This window comes from Bufo bufo, chromosome 6 (assembly GCF_905171765.1).
Source record: "Bufo bufo chromosome 6, aBufBuf1.1, whole genome shotgun sequence".
Taxonomy (NCBI): Eukaryota; Metazoa; Chordata; class Amphibia; order Anura; family Bufonidae; genus Bufo; species Bufo bufo.
In genome coordinates, this window is record NC_053394.1 from 76,802,694 (window position 1) to 76,819,854 (window position 17,161).

A 17,161-nucleotide genomic window follows, 5' to 3' on the forward strand; every position below is an offset into this window, starting at 1 on the left:
GGACTTTTGGGTCTGTAAAGTTTTAGCAATTTAGCGCAGGTTGCACTAAAAATATAGATTGCTGCCACACACAACAATAGTCCTTAAAAGGACTTTTGGGTCTCTGCCAAGTTTTTCAACTTAAAAAAATATATATTTCACTCCCTACACTATCTTTGCCTTCTTCAGCACAGCTCTCCCTGACTACACGTGTTATGACGCGTTCCGGCCAGCCAATCACTGTAATGCCAGTAACCAACATGGCTACGGCATTACAGTGAAGGGCAGTACTTACCTGCATGTTTATTGGCTGCTTAGCAGCCAACAAATGTGCATGTAGGAGACTCGACCATTGCGCTCGAGTACATGCAGTGTCATTACAACCAATCCGTTCCATTCAAGTGCGAGTGCCGCTACCCCTTCAAACAGCAGATCAGTGGAGGTACCCGAAGTTGCACCCCCACCAATCTGATATTGATGACCTAGCCAAAGTTATATTCAATTTCCCTTATGTGCCTATTGGCGTACAGGGCAGTAATACATCTATTTTCTAGATCTATGTTGGCTTTGTAAAATCTCTGGACATTTAGGGAGTGATCACATGATTCATATTTGCACAGATATTTTCTTGAGCGTGTACGGTAAATGAGGGATAAGATATCCCATTAATTTGCATTGTTGTCAGAATGGTAGCAGATTCTGTCAGGAGTGCAATCATGGAGGAGTATGAACACAGGAGTAGGAACACAGCCATTACATTTTTCAGTATGGATGTATTATTTTTAACATGCAGCTGCCCGAGTACGGTATTATCCACCACGGTCTTGGTAAAGGCTGGGCAGATGCTGAGGCTGTTATTAATTATTTACCAGGGTGAAAGCGGGGATGCTGCGGACGATGAGATGGCAACAAGGAAAAGTAAAAGCTGCAAAGAAAGTCGAAGCAGAAGTGGTTCAGATCCACCGGAAACTGATGAGCAGGAAGAGCAAGGTTTGAATTAGGCTTTTTTTGTCCTAGCTGTGGTATTTGGGAGCATTATAATAATGCAAATTAATATGTATGAAAAATTATTTAATTTTGTACTTGAAAATATTAATATATTTTCAAATCTTAGTTTCTAAAGAAACTTTAGAGGGAAAGGAAAAAACTAACAATCACACTATTACTACTACTTTCTAATCTTTTTCAAGAGCTTAAAGAGCATCTGTGAGATGATCAGCCCCATTTAAACCAGGCATGATGCAGTCTGTAGGTAGAACTGTTGCTGAGTTATCTGTGTTTTTAGTTAAAGCTAAATTAGTTGGTTTGAGCACCAAGGGGCTGGTCGGAGCACTGGTTTTGTAATAACCTCTGATCAGTGGGCTCTCCCCTCCTCTTGCATGATTGTCTAGCTCTTTTTGGATGTGCAGCTTTTTTGCTGTTTTTTTTAGCTTTGTTTACACTGATTGTCTAGCTCTCTCAATCAAGGGGAAAGAGGAGTGCCCAGATTGGAGGGGTGTTAAAAAAGCAGTGCTCCAAGGGCTCTGGCCGGCTCCTTGGTGCTGGAACCAGTTCACTTGCATGATACTAAAAAGACAGTTATCTCGGCAATGGTTCTACTTACAGACGTAATAACCGTATTGTTTTAATCAGCATGATCAAACCTACCATGCAGCATGTCTGGTTTAATATGGTTGATCATGCTGACAAATGAGTAAGGCTCTGTTCACATCTGTGTCAAAGCCTTGGGACAGATTCCATAATTTTTTGATGGGAAAAACAGTGCTGCATGCTGTGCTGTTTTTTCATGCAAGGGATCATGCACAGTTTGGTGACTTATAACTGGAAGCCACAATGACAATGTGAACAGAGTCCTACAGTTATTATTATATTTTTTACTTTCAAGTATAAACCATGCCTTTACTATAACAAACACATAAATTACCCTTACAATAAATACAAAGAAATATATAAATTTTTCTACACATTGTAAACAACGCTGAAGAAGAATATCATGGCAGTCCTGGTTAAGGCCTTCATAACACGGTCAGTCTTTGGTTGGTGATTTCCATCAGTGATTGCGATCCAAAACCAGGTTCAGATCAAAGACACAGGCGAGATGGAAATCCTTCCATTATATCTTATACCGTGTAGGCGCAACTCCTGGTTTTGGCTCAAAATCACTGATGGAAATCACTGACCAAACACTGAATGTAAAGCCTTAGAGCAAACTAAGCAGTGACAATCAATGCCAAAAAGCAAATAAAATCTTAGGTGGCATAAAAAAGAAGAAGCAAAACTTCTGATTTCTGTAAATCACCCACAGAACTATAGTGAATAAAGGAGAGTTGTAAGGGCCCTAGAGTATCTACCACTTTACGCCGCTTTGATAGCTGAATATATAGCTAAGTGGGGTAATTGGTGAATACGGGATCATTTATGTCAGTGATGCCCAACCTGTGTCTTACAGCCCGTGGGACTCCCTGGAAAAAGTCTAAGGCCACTTTCACACGGGCGTCATGTTTTTGGCCCGGATAAGATGTGGGTGCGTTGCGGGAAAATGCGCGATTTTCCCGTGCGAGTGCAAAACATTGTAATGCGTTTTGCACGCGCGTGAGAAAAATCGGCATGTTTGGTACCCAGACCCGAACCCGGACTTCTTCACAGAAGTTCGGGTTTGGGTTAGGTGTTGTGTAGATTTTATTATTTTCCCTTATAACATGGTTATAAGGGAAAATAATAGCATTCTTAATACATAATGCATAGTACAATAGGGCTGGAGGGGTAAAAAAAATAAGATATAATTGAACTCACCTTAATCTATTTGCTCGCTCAGCCGGCATCTCTTCTGTCTTCTTCTTTGAGGAATAGGACCTTTGATGACGTCACTGCGCTCATCACATGGTCCATCACATGATCCATCACCATGGTGATGGATCATGTGACGGACCATGTGATGACCGCAGTGACGTTACCACAGGTCCTTTTCTTGTCCTTAACCCCTCCAGCCCTATTGTACTATGCATTCTGTATTAAGAATGCTATTATTTTCCCTTATAACCATGTTATAATTCCCTTATAACCATGTATCCTAGCAACCGTGCGTGAAAATCGCACCGCATCCGCACTTGCTTGCGGATGCTTGCGATTTTCACGCAGCCCCATTCACTTCTATGGGGCCTGCGTTGCATGGAAAACGCACAAAGAGGAGCATGCTGCGATTTTCACGCAACGCACAAGTGATGCATGAAAATCACCGCTCATGTGAACAGCCCCATAGAAATAAATGGGTCCGGATTCAGTGCGGGTGCAATGCGTTCACCTCACGCATCGCACCCGCGTGGAAAACTCGCCCGTGTAAAAGGGGCCTAAGGCGTACCAATAAGCCTTAGACTTTTTCCCCACATTCATCAGCGCAGTGAGCGCTGTGAACGGCACAGGCAGCGCAGCGATGCTGCCTGTGCCCCAAATAACCAATAACAAAGCTCCTTACAGCAAGGAGCTTTGTTATTGGTTGGTATGAGCGCACCAGAGCAATACAAGTCAGGTCTGGCAGGGGAAGCCGGCGGGAGCTGGAAGGAGGAGGGTACCGACTCCCATGGTGGCTGTAGTAAGTAGAGCGGAGCACGCTGCCTGAGGACCTTGGGCAACATGACAGGGCCGCTGGAGAGGTAAGGAGCGTGGACTCATGTGACTGGTCCCCGGTGACCCTGCTCCCCCCCTCCTCCTGTCACCCCACTAGTGACCCTGCTCCCCCCTCCTCCTGTCACCCCCACAGGGAGAAGGCTGAAAAGACTCCACCGACTATGATGGGATCCGTTCAGTTTCCGTTCAGGATCCGGTCTTTTTACCGGACACAAAAGTGCTGCATACAAGGCTTTTTTGTCTGGTCTTTCGACAGAATCTGCAACAGGGGCTCCAAACTCAGCCTCCAACGCAGATTTGAACGCCTACGTATTATGTATTTTAGTAATTCTCACACGTGGCCCCTCACAGTGTTTGCATTTCCTTCTGGCAAAGCTACCTGGTTTTGGCCCGCAAAACTTATACCATGTCTAGTGCGGCCTTTAGATGAAAAATGGTTGGGCACCACTGATTTATGTCATACAGATTTCATTTAAAGAATGATTCCACATTCTCTTGACTTATTTTATTGACAGATCAGAATACCGTAGCCGCTTTTCACTCGTCTCACACTCTTCCGTCAAGAAGAGCTCACTCAGTGTCTGCTTCTGGATCTCCGAATTTAAACCCTTGGTCCACAACACCTATACCTATCAGGCCTGCATCTTCACCCATCTTGTCCAGCTCCATAAAGCCCCCATCTGCGTAGGTTTACTCACCTTAATTCACCCTTTTACAGCAGAATGATGGAAATAACTGCGTTATATTTTATATAGTGTTCATATTTATGGTACGAAATGGACTTTCCTAGCTCATTGGTCGTAAATCTCTTGCATTTCTTCAAGAGCTGTAAAAATCATCATGGGATTTTTATTTAAGCCCCTTCTTGGCAGTAAATAGTTTTACCTTGTGTCTGTGTAATGCTTCTGCCAAAAGCCCCATTGAGTTGTATACTTTAAGTCATAAATCAAGGAATTAAACTTCATTAAAGTGTTTTAATTTACTGGAAAAATGTTTAAATGCACAAACTGGTGCACTTTGCAGTAAACTGAACATCATTCTTTTTCAGCACATGGAGCAGTTCTAGTTGGCATGGACGTGTCAAGGGTGGGATGAAAGGCTTTCAATCATTTATGGTTTCGGATAGCAACATGAATTTCGTTGAGTTTGTAGAACTTTTCAAATCCTTCAGGTAAGATTGCAGACAGAGCTTGTGATGAATGCAGTGAGGGCAATGAGGAGCTTACAATTTTAATCCAAATTTTCTGTGTTTTCAGTGTACGAAGCCGCAAAGACCTCAAAGACCTTTTTGATATCTATGCCGTTGCTTGCAGCCGTTTGGGTTCAGAGCACATTCCTCTTTACACTAATTTGACAATTGATGAAAATGTCTCCGGTGTTCAGCCAGATTTAGGTTTGTATGTGATAGGCTTTCAAAATAATATATTTACAGTGTTTGGGGGGTTCAATTTGGCTAAGATCTCTTTAAATTTCAGGCTCTGTTCCTCCAGTATAACGAACTATTTCCTCAAACATGAAATAGAGAGGAGCTCGAAGTAAAGATTAAATTTGGCTTTTGTTTTGCAGCCAAGTTTTGTCACCCAGGACAGAATGTCCTGAGGTTTGTTTTCCTCTCTACACATTTCTATGACCTTCTGGCCAATTTCCTACCCTCAGGTTTGTTAACAATGTACCTAGTTCATCTGGAAATAGGGGACCTGCATAGGATTAAAGGTGACAGGACCAACTAGAATAGATACCTCACCAAGGGCCCCATAGGAGACATTCTGACTCATTGGTATATTTGATTTTAACCACAAAGTGCATTCAGATCACCAAGTGTCATAGTAATTTATCTGCTGGTAGTTAATGGATGCAAAGCATTTTCAAATATTCATTATGAAACTAATGAGGTATTGTGCCTTAAAAAGGGTGTATGAAATGTATGTCTACACGCGCATCATCTAACATAACATGCTGCTGTATACGTAATAAGATGAATACTGTGAGACAGGTTATTGCAGAACCACCAGATTCACATTATCTACATCTCCAAGAAGAAGGCCCAAATGGAGATACAAAGTCAAGGGCACGCTGACAGAGACTTTGAAACAGAAAATGCAATAATATTAGTTAAGACTACAGAGATGTTTACCAGACTGCGAGAAAAAGAAACTCCACAGAACTTGACTTAAAGTGGGGCAGTATTCAAACAAACATTAAGTACACCCCAAATCTGGAAGTATGGAACTCCCAACAGGACCATGGTAAAGCTGCATCATCGTCCAACTGCTGCCACCGCCACTTATGAGCTGTTTGTAGAGGCCATGGCACTCTGGTGAGAGCTGCAGCCTCAAGCACAGCACTGTACATGGTATAGTGACTGTTCTTGGTATTGCAGCCCAGGCCCATTTATTTGAACTACACTGAGTTGCACATAGGCCACATGACCAATGAATGTGCTGTCACTGGCCTAGGAAGAGGCTGTGGCCTCTTCAAACAGTTGATCGTTGGGAGTCCCAAGAGTTGGATGCCCATTGATCTAATACTGATGACCTATCCTTAGGGTAGGTCAATCAATGTTCTACTTCCAGAAGACCCCTTTACTACGGCATAAATATTAGGGCATCGTCAGACATCATCCACAACTCCATCCTCTGTCAGGCAAAACTCCCTCCTACCTCAGACTTTAGACAAAACTCCGTCCTCCCTCATCCAAAAATCCATCAGACCTCAGACAAAACTCCGTCCTCCCTCATCCAAAACTCCGTCCTCCCTCATTCAAAACTCCGTCCTCCCTCATTCAAAACTCTGTCCTCCCTCAGACATCACCCAAAACTCCGTCCTCCCTCAGACATCAGCCAAAACTCCGTCCTCCCTCATCTAAAACTCCGTCCTCCTTTACTTTGTTGTCTCACAAACCCCTAATGTGGAACTACGTGTGATCTGCACAGGACTCAGTCTGTTCTGCTATACAACTAGATAAAACATAACTCTGTAGTGACATGGAGGAATATTTCAGGAGATTAAAGCTTATATTACATTGGCTGCTGGTTGTTCAGATCATCCTATCAATGCTCTGTAGTGATGATCTGGCTGTGTAATTCTGCCACCGATTACCTGATGAACGAGCTCGTTCATCTGGCAATCAGAATGATTCTGCATGCTTAAAAATTATTGTTTGCCGGTGGCAGATTGTGCTGTCTAATCAGGATCTGCTGCCAGCAAACAATGAGGACGAGTGATGGCATTAGCGATCGCTCCTGCCCATACTGTGGAGAAGATTGCTGTATGTAATAGCAGCGGTCTCCTCTGCTGACAAGCAGGCGATTGCTGGGAAGGAACGCTTCCCTGCAACAATCGCCTGCCTGGTCTGCTAGTGTTATACGGGTTCTTCGATGACAAAGAGGATAGAGAAATTTTAAGCAGCCAAACACAATTGAGACTAGAGGAAGCACCGCTTCTTCGTCTCGGAAGTGCAGTGTAATACAAGTACTTGCTCCATTCAGTACTTGGTATTATACTACGCCACTGCTCCACAGGAGACGACGTGTAGCGCAAAGACCAGCTCATATGGAGCGCCGTCTCCTTGTCAAACAGCTGTTCGACAGGGTTCTGGGTGTCAGGCCCCCAGCAATCAGATATTGATGACCTATCCTGATATTGATCAATATAGAGTTTATGACCAGGCCACCCCTTTAACCACGTTCCAAATGTACCTAGAGGCTAATGAGACCGTTTCCGAGTCTGTGCTGAAACTCACTAAATTTGTCCTCACCCACAGTTAGTTATTTCTATGTTGACAAGGAAATACATGTACAATGCATTGGAACCAGCATGGGCAGCAAAATGGCACCACAATATGCAAACCTTTTCATGACAAAACTGGATAATGACTTCTTAGTATACTGCTCCATCAAATCCTTGGCCTACTTTTGTTTCATCATTTCTTTCCCAATGATCTGGATGGACTTTAAACATAAACTAGTAAAATGTCTTGAAAGAGGCACTTAATTTCATCCTATCATAAACCTGACACTAAACTATTCAGATACAGATATCAACATTCTTGAAGCCACAATAAAAATTCCAAAGCTGCTCAATACAGACATCCCTGTATCGAGAACCTATGGATTGGCCTACATTCCTCAAATGGGGTGGCTTCCACCCCAAACACATTAAAAATTCAAGTCATCTACAGTCAGACCATCAATCACGTCTGTGTCAGCCCATCAGACATGGATAAAAAGATTTGTACATCAGGGCTACCACCCTGCTTCAATTTATGATGAAATCACCAACGCCAGCAGGATACCCAGAGCTTCTTCAATATAATAAAAAAGAAGAAAACCATTGTGGAACTCTGGTAGTGACCTACAACCAAGGAATATGGCAAAAAAGTTTAATCATTTGTAGCCAGGGATGACCGACGGTCTGATGACAATGTTCCCAGACCCTTCCCTGCTGTGTGAACCAAATCTGATAAAGAATTGCCCCCTGACACACAAAAAGGAGCCTATCCCTGCTATGTAAGGAGATGCAAAACCTGTTCCCATGCAGGGGCATAGCTATAGGGGGTGCAGAGGTAGCAGTCGCTACCGGGCCCAGGAGCCTGACGGGACCCAAACACCCTTGTGCCACATAAGAACACACCAGTTCTACAGAAAGTGCATGCTGGTCAAGTTACACCTCTGGCTGGAGGTAAGGAGTTAGGTCAAGAATTTATCTTTTGCCATTACAATTTTTTCCTCAGGCAGTACGAGAGCTATGTGCTTCCCTCCCCCTGGCCACAAAGCATTGAGGGAAGGGGGCCCAAGATGAACTCTTGCACCAGGGCCCATGAGCCGTTAGCTACGCCTCTGTTCCCATCTAATGACCGCGAACAGGATACACAGCAGGAATATAAGATTTTGTGCACTAAATGTCCTATTGGGGGTCTCTCTGTTTTAGAAATGGGACAAAAACTCAAAGTAAGGATGAGGTAATTTTTGTTCCCTAGGGCACAATGAAGAACCTATAAAAGTAATCATATTAAAAGATAATTATAAATCTCACAGCCAAAAGAATGTGGGAATATTAATACTCTTTGACAATGAACATGGGACCAAATTTATACCAAGGATTTAGAGTATGTCTAAAGAATCTGAGTTAGTGGAGGCACCAGGTTTCTCAACTAAAATCAGTTTATATACAATGAAACTTTCACACGGCTCATTTTCACATGCCATCTGGGCAGACAAACCTTTTGTTTCTTATAATTACCTGCTAATTAGAGGAAGTGAGAGTTGCATTTACATGCCACTGTGACCTCAGCTGTAGGGGGACGAACAATCGCTACTGCGATTACTGGTCCCCATACAGATTCATTGTTTCTGGGGGGCAGATACCTGTTTACGCAGCACAATCTGCTGCCCAGAAATGATGATTTAGGTGTCCACATCAGCGATGGGTTCATCCAAAGAACGTGCATTTGCTCATCCATCGTACACCTTTACACGGTCTGATAACTGGGAACAAGCATGTGTCGAACATTTGTTCCCGATAATTGGTGTAAAGGGATCTTCACTCTCCAAGCTCATATTGTTTTTCTGTTGTTTTTCTATATGTCTATTTATTGCACCGTTTCTTTGACCTTCAGACACTTTGTGTATGCCTGATGAAGAGACCTAAGTTTCTATGTAAGATAATATCTTTTATTTCTGTTAGCTGTTAAAGGGATTGTCCCATTAAGACAACTTATAGCCTATCTCCACAGTATAGTGAATTTGTCTCTGACCCCCACCGATCATGAGAATGGAGGCCCATGTTCCGCATTTAAATGAAGCTGCAGACATGCATGCGCGTCCACCACTGCATTCAACTCTATGAGTCTGCTGGAGAGAGCCAAGTATAAGCGCTCGGCCATCTCTGGAAGCCCCACAGAGTGGAATGGAACAGTAGTGCACATTCGTGACTACCGCTCCATTCCAACTGGGGAGTACGATCCTTTATTCTCATGATCTGCAGAGGCCCTAGTGGTAAGACACTCAGCCCCTATCCTGTGGGATATCAAATCTGCAAGACTCTTACTGTTTCTCTTAATGGGAGCAATACAAACACTTTACAGTCCGTCTTGTGAGATGGTCGCTTTATGTGTATTTTTTTAATTTTCTAGATTTATTGACCAGAAACGTATCAGACTTAGGTTTATTCATTCGGAGTAGGCAACATTTGTCCGAAAATCAGAGGCAAATTTCTGACGCAATTGCTGCCGCCAGCATCGTAACCAATGGCACTGGAGTGGAAAGCACTTCCCTTGGAATATTTGCGATGGGGATACTGCAGTTTAATGACTTCTTAGTCAATTGCCAAGGTGAACACTACAGTTACGATGAGGTCCTCAGCATCATTCAGGTTAGAATATTTTTTTTACAATAAAAAAAATGATGTATTACATTTTTGGAAGAGACGGTTAGAACCAAATATACAGTAAATGCATTCACTTCTCAGAGTTATATCAGATTTGTAAAAGCCGTATTATTTATATAGACATCTGATTAACCTTGCTGTGAAATATCATGTCCATTCATACAAAAGCATTGCATTGATATTGGAAGTGATGTGTCATATGTGGATATTTATATTTCTTTCTGCCATAATATAAATATAGATTATATTATGTAAAAATATTATAATATACATAGTTTAATTACATATCTATTTGTTTCCTTTTTTTTTCTTAAGAAATTTGAGCCAAGCATTAGCATGCGGCAGCAAGGACTTATGTCATTTGAAGGGTTTGCAAGGTATTAAGATAGTTTGATTTGTGTTTTGTAGTTTCTGTTTTAATGTATGTATGTGAGTGTGTGTATATATATATATATATATATATATATATGTATAAGATTTTGTTTAAGAAATTCCTGCTACTGAAAATCAGTTCCATTGATCTGAATGTGGCTTGCAGAAATCTATGTGTTTGCTGCCAAAACAATCCCATTCAGATGGATGGAACAGATTTTTAACCACAAAAAATTTGGTGTGTGTCAAGGCACCCTTAGGCCCCTTTCACACGAGCGAGTATTCCGCGCGGATGCGATGCGGGAGGTGAACGCATTGCACCCGCACTGAATACTGACCCATTCATTTCTATGGGGCTGTGCACACGAGCGGTGATTTTCACGCATCACTTTTGCGTTGCGTGAAAATCGCAGCATGCTCCTCTTTGTGCGTTTTTCACGTAACGCAGGCCCCATAGAAATGAATGGGGTTGCGTGAAAATCGCAAGCATCCGCAAGCAAGTGCGGATGCGGTGCGATTTTCACGCACGGTTGCTAGGAGACGATCGGGATGGAGACCCGAACCTTATTATTTTCCCTTATAACATGGTTATAAGGGAAAATAATAGCATTCTGAATACAGAATGCTAAGTAAAACAGGGCTGGAGGGGGTTTAAAAAAATAAAAAATCATTTAACTCACCTTAATCCACTTGCTCGCGATGCCGGGCATCTCCGTCTGACTCTTTTACTGTATAGGACCTGTGGAGAGCATTAACTATAGTTTAAGGACCTGGGATGACGTCACTCCGGTCATCACATGGTACGTCACATGATCTTTTACCATGGTGATTCACCATGGTAAAAGATCATGTGACGTACCATGTGATGACCAGAGTGACATCATCCCAGGTCCTTAAACTATAGTTAATGCTCTCCACAGGTCCTATACAGTAAAAGAGTCAGACGGATATGCCCGGCATCGCGAGCAAGTGGATTAAGGTGAGTTAAATGATTTTTTTTTTTTTTAAACCCCCTCCAGCCCTGTTTTACTTAGCATTCTGTATTCAGAATGCTATTATTTTCCCTTATAACCATGTTATAAGGGAAAATAATACTATTTACAGAACACCGATCCCAAGCCCGAACTTCTGTGAAGAAGTTCGGGTTTGGGTACCAAACACGCGCGATTTTTCTCACGCGAGTGCAAAACGCATTACAATGTTTTGCACTCGCGCGGAAAAATCGCGGGTGTTCCCGCAACGCACCCGCACATTTTTCCGCAACGCCCGTGTGAAAGAGGCCTTAGGCCTCTTTCACACGAGCGTGACTGATTGGCTCCAGATGCGTTCAGAGAAACTCGCACCATTTTGCAAGCAAGTTCAGTCAGTTTTATCTGCAATTGCGTTCGGTTGTTCAGTTTTTTCCGCGCGGGTGCAATGCGTTTTGATGCGTTTTTCACGCGCGTGATAAACTGAAGGTTTACAAACAACATCTCCTAGCAACAATCAGTGAAAAACGCATTTCATTCGCACTTGCTTCTGGATGCAATGCAGTTTTCACTGAAGCCCCATTCACTTATATGGGGCCAGGGCTGCGTGAATAACGCAGAATATAGAACATGCTGCGTTTTTCACACAACGCAGAACTGATGCGTGAAAACAAATGCTCATGTACACAGACCTTGAAATGAATGGGTCAGGATTCAGTGCGGGTGCTATGCGTTCACATCACGCATTGCACCCGCACGGAATTCTCGCCCGTGTAAAAGGGGCCTTGTAGCTGTAAAGTTGTTTCTGTAGTTCTATTTATTTTCTATATTAATCACTAAATGTATTCTAATCCTGTGGTGTAATGTATCCCCCTAATACCCCACCACCACCACCACCAAAAAGAAAAATTAAATGCAAGGGAAAAAAATGAAATTAGTATATTACATACAAATGCATTCTGAAGTAAAGAAAACATTTATTTTAAGTAGACATTATACCACAGGTATAATTTTTTTTAAACTTTGTGAAGCTGTAATTTTGTAATGTATTTATTTTACCTTTTATTGCCTCTATCGTCTGTTCTGGACTGTGGTCACATGACCATGTCCATGCAGCTCTTTCTTATTTCCTGTGCTATGTCTAGGGGCGGGGCAGTTATAGGGGAGTGTTTATGTAAATATCTGGATGGGAGGGGCTATAAACTAGCTGGACGTTGTTAGGGGCGGTGCTGGGGCTGTGGCAGAGAAATGAGAAGTGCATCATGGGTTTGGTTGGATACAGGAACAGGAAGTGCTAGATACAGGATGGAAGCAAACCAAAGGGATCAGTTTACAAATCCAAAGTGAAAAAAAAGCACAACGAAGATGTTAATGAGATTAGGAACTACATGAGCAGAAATGGTAAAAGTCATAGTAATCCTGGAAACCTCTTTAAGCCACACTCAATTGTTGTAAGTTGATATTCCTGCATATTTCAGGTATCTTATGGATAAAGACAACTTTGCCTCCAGAAATGACGAGTCACAGATAAATGTAGATGATCTGCACTTTCCTCTGTCTTATTACTTCATTGAATCTTCGCACAATACATACCTTACTGGTCATCAGCTGAAAGGCGAATCCTCTGTGGAGCTCTACAGTCAGGTAAGAGGTCTGGAAAATATTCATGTCTATTTTGTATCCTGCACGAGTAAATCTAATAAGTTCAGGCCTTTCCTCAGCAGGAAACTTTCTTGTGCCCGGGCAGAGACTAGAGAAGCTAGCTCAGTGCCTCGCTTCTATTGTTTTGCACTTGAATTCCTCCAGTAAAAAAGCACACTGGTTTACTGCAGACCCTGACTCTCTGGACTTATTTCCCATTGGGGTGCACCACGCCTTACCATCCCTTCCAGAGAGCAGCAACACGTGGTGACACCTTGACGGTGTCCGAGGGATCCAGCATAGCGCTGGGCAGGGGTGTAACTACCATAGCGGCAGACCATGTGATTGCTATGGGGCTCAGGGCAAGAGGAGGCCCAGTCTTAGTTGGGAATATCTCCTCTTCTACTGGAGGTGAAACCTTGTTCAGGACTCTACCCTCTAAAGGAACAACTTTTAGTAAATGAAGCAGTAGAAAAATGGCCCAAAGGTCATTAAAAAGGGTTTAGGCAGAAACCCTTCTGTCCTGTGTGGGGAGGGGGGGCTAGTTTGATCCTTGCTATGGGGCCCTTACTTCTCTATGTACGCAACTGGCGCTGGGGCCACCCCAAACCCTTCCACTGCATGACCTCATGATGTGTGCCAAAGCCCAATATCTGGGGAACATGATAGCTCCTACAAACAAGTGCACAATTAATTCAGACAATTGTCTCAGTGTAAAATCATTCCCAAAAGGATTTTTACCCTGCACAAAATAGGAAAAAGTAGCAAATTTTCCTGCAAAACCGAAAAAATCTGCGCCTCTAATACGCCACTATGTTGATCACACAACATCCCTTATGAAAGAAAATGCTTTTTTCCAAAGAGTGTAGGATCGTCTGGCCTTACAATAGTAGCCGTAGCTCAAGCAGTGAAGTCATCAAAGAGCAAGCTTCTGGTTTAGGAGTAGTGCCGCCATCTGGGGCAGACTCTGAGATAGCGTGCTACTACAAGCTGACCATGTGCCTGTAACACTACTAATTGTGTGTGGATAAGGCCTCATGCACACGAGCGCATACGTTTTGGAGTCCACAAATCACTGATCTGCAAAACATTTGCATGCCACCATTTTTTCCAACTCCTGTAGAAATATTCCATCCTTGTCATGTTCTATCTTTTTTGCGGGGCCGCGGAACCAACCTACGAATGCGGACCGCACAAGACCTGACAATAACTTTGGTGACAGTGCCAAGGCAGCGGGTCAGTGCAGCGTAGCTCAGATAGTTAGCGCTGTACATCCAGTGTTTTAGCAGTTTATATTGTGTATCGAGCAGTGGGAGCGGTACCACTGCGTTACTGCAACACTATCACACTATCCAGTGTGGATTACAATAGAAGAGTAGATATCTGCCAAGGCCAAGTTCCCACTTTAGTTATTTGGTCAGTTATTTCCACCAGTAGTGAAGCCTACACAGAGATCCGATGTAATGGAAAGATCTGCACCTGTTCTGTCACAATAACTGACCAAATAACTGCAGTGTGAACTTGGTCTAACCTGTATTAGGAGACTCAAGTCTATCTAGACCAGGTGTCGGCAAACTTTGATATTCTAGCTAAAATTCCTGTTATGTAAACTTGCTTCTTAGAAATGAAAGGAGCATGTTGGGAGTTGTAGTTGCACAGCAGCTGGAGTGCTGGAAGTTGCTGATCAGACCACTGTGGCCTCCTCTCAGCATACCAATACATACTGTACATTGTATGGCGGCTGTGCCTGATACTGCAGCCCAGTCCTTTTCAATTGAATGGGACTGAGCTGTACATAGGCCATGTGATGGATGATTAAGACATCAATGTCCTAGAGCAGTGATGGTGAACCTATGGCACGGGTGTCAGAGGCAGCACTCAGAGCCCTCTCTGTGGACACCCGCACCCTGGAATAAGCCTATGACGTACTAATATGCCTCAGACTTTTCCTGCCATTCATCAGCGCAGGGCGCACTATGAACAGCACAGGCAGGGCACTGAATGTAGGCAGGCTATTACAGCTAACTGATAAAGTACATGGAAGATATACTGCACTGGTATTCAGGTTGAATTGCCGTGTTGGCACTTTGCGATAAATAAGTGGGTTTTGGGGTGCAGTTTGAGCACTCGGTCTCTTAAAGGTTTGCCATCACTGGCCACATCGATCACCGGAGCGCCTCGGCCTCTTAGGGGTGCTAGGAGTAAGACGCCCACCGATCAGATATTGATAACCTATCCTGAAAATTGGCCATCAATACTCTATTCCCAGAAAACCCCTTTAATATTTGATATTATACTGGGGTGCTGATTGAATTAATTTATAACTGCTAAGCAGTTGGAAATATGCTATAGTTGCCATGTCGCTCCCTACCTGCTGCACCCGTCTCACCATTTCTTCTGCCGTATGTAAATATTCATTTGTCCAAAATATTTTTTAAGGCAGTGTTTTATTTCTGCATTAAAGTTGTGATGAAGTCACTGGAGAATAGGAGATACTGGCATCCAAAACACACTTTTTATCTGCACGTTTTGTGTAAGGTAGAACATTTCTCATTCCATGCATGATCTATTAATTTAAATTGAAAGCTTCCCATAGGAACCATCGCTTCCACATGCCCACAGAGCTGTCAATTTCAGGACAACTCTCGGGCTCTGAATTGGTGCATGTGCTTAATGAAACCTGTTCTGGTAATGAGAAATGGGTTTAAATATTTCAGGTTCTTTTACAAGGCTGCAGAAGTGTGGAATTAGATTGCTGGGATGGAGATGACGGCATGCCTATTATTTATCATGGCCACACACTTACAACTAAAATCCCCTTTAAGGTAAGATCACGTCAGTGAGCACAGCGCCGTTTGTTTCAATTAGGGGTTAATCAGTGATATTAAGCAGGAGAAATTTATTTTTTCATATGCATCAGAAGTAATTCATGTGTCACATATAGAGATGAGCAAATTGATTGTATCGAATCAGAATTTGACCCACATTATTGGAAAAATTCATGTTCTATAGATAAGAGAGAGGGAGACGGACACGGAGATAGACTGGGATGGAGGGAGACTGGGACGGAGGGAGAATGAGACGGAGATAGACTGGGACGTAGGAAGAATGAGACGGAGAGAGACTGGGACAGAGAGACTGGGATGGAGGGAGACTGGTATGGAGGGAGAATGAGACGGAGATAGACTGGGACGAAGAGAGACTGGGACGAAGAGAGACTGGGACGGAGGAAGAATGAGAAGGAGAGAGACTGGGACAGGGATACTGGGATGGAGGGAGACTGGGATGGAGGGAGAATGAGACGGAGAGAGACTGGGGCGGAGAGAGATAGGGACATAGGGAGACTGGGACAGAGGGAGAATGAGACGTAGAGAGACTGGGACAGAGAGAGACTGGGACAGAGAGACTGGGATGGAGGGAGACTGGGACAGAGGGAGAATGAGACGGAGATAGACTGGGACGAAGAGAGACTGGGACGGAGGAAGAATGAGAAGGAGAGAGACTGGGACAGAGATACTGGGATGGAGGGAGACTGGGACGGAGGGAGAATGAGACGGAGAGAGACTGGGGCGGAGAGAGATAGGGACATAGGGAGACTGGGACAGAGGGAGAATGAGACGTAGAGAGACTGGGACAGAGAGAGACTGGGACAGAGAGAGACTGGGACAGAGAGACTGGGATGGAGGGAGACTGGGACAGAGAGACTGGGATGGAGGGAGACTGGGACGGAGGGAGAATGAGACGGAGATAGACTGGCACAGAGAATGAGAGGGAAGGAGACTGGGATGGAGAGAGAGAGTGAGAGAGAAATTGAGAGTGAGAGAAAGAGCCTGAGAGAGGGAGAGGGAGAGGGAGACTGGTAGCAAAAAGGAGAGACTTTTCCAGGAAATCATTTTGGGTGGAATTTATTCTGACCTGAACTGAATTGCATCAGCATTGAATTTTGAGAAATTCGTTCCTCTCTAATTATATATATATATTGATTTGATATTCGGGAATTGTTATTGTGATTTACTACCAAGACTATAGGAATCTACAGACATATAGACTACAGTATCGTACATGTAAGCATTATGGCGGTGAGCTGTAACCTGGCTGGTAGTAATAGTGATCTGGCATTATAGTATCTGGCTTGAGTGCAATGGTCGGGAACTAATCCTCTCAGTCGAGGATACGATATTTTAGTGGCA

The 17,161-nt window shown here is 43.4% G+C and overlaps 1 protein-coding gene across 12 annotated transcripts in view; it reads left to right on the forward strand.

Annotated features, from left to right (window-relative positions):
* The window catches only part of PLCE1 (phospholipase C epsilon 1), a 323,845-nt gene that overhangs the window by 254,725 nt on the left and 51,959 nt on the right, over window positions 1-17,161 (forward strand). For all 12 annotated transcript variants that reach the window (XM_040434726.1, XM_040434732.1, XM_040434729.1 and 9 more), the window contains 8 exons: window positions 852-969; window positions 4,119-4,287; window positions 4,652-4,774; window positions 4,860-4,996; window positions 9,737-9,975; window positions 10,306-10,367; window positions 12,809-12,974; window positions 15,689-15,796. In XM_040434726.1, the coding sequence (XP_040290660.1) occupies window positions 852-969; window positions 4,119-4,287; window positions 4,652-4,774; window positions 4,860-4,996; window positions 9,737-9,975; window positions 10,306-10,367; window positions 12,809-12,974; window positions 15,689-15,796 (1,122 nt within the window). The remainder of the gene's footprint in view (window positions 1-851; window positions 970-4,118; window positions 4,288-4,651; window positions 4,775-4,859; window positions 4,997-9,736; window positions 9,976-10,305; window positions 10,368-12,808; window positions 12,975-15,688; window positions 15,797-17,161) is intronic.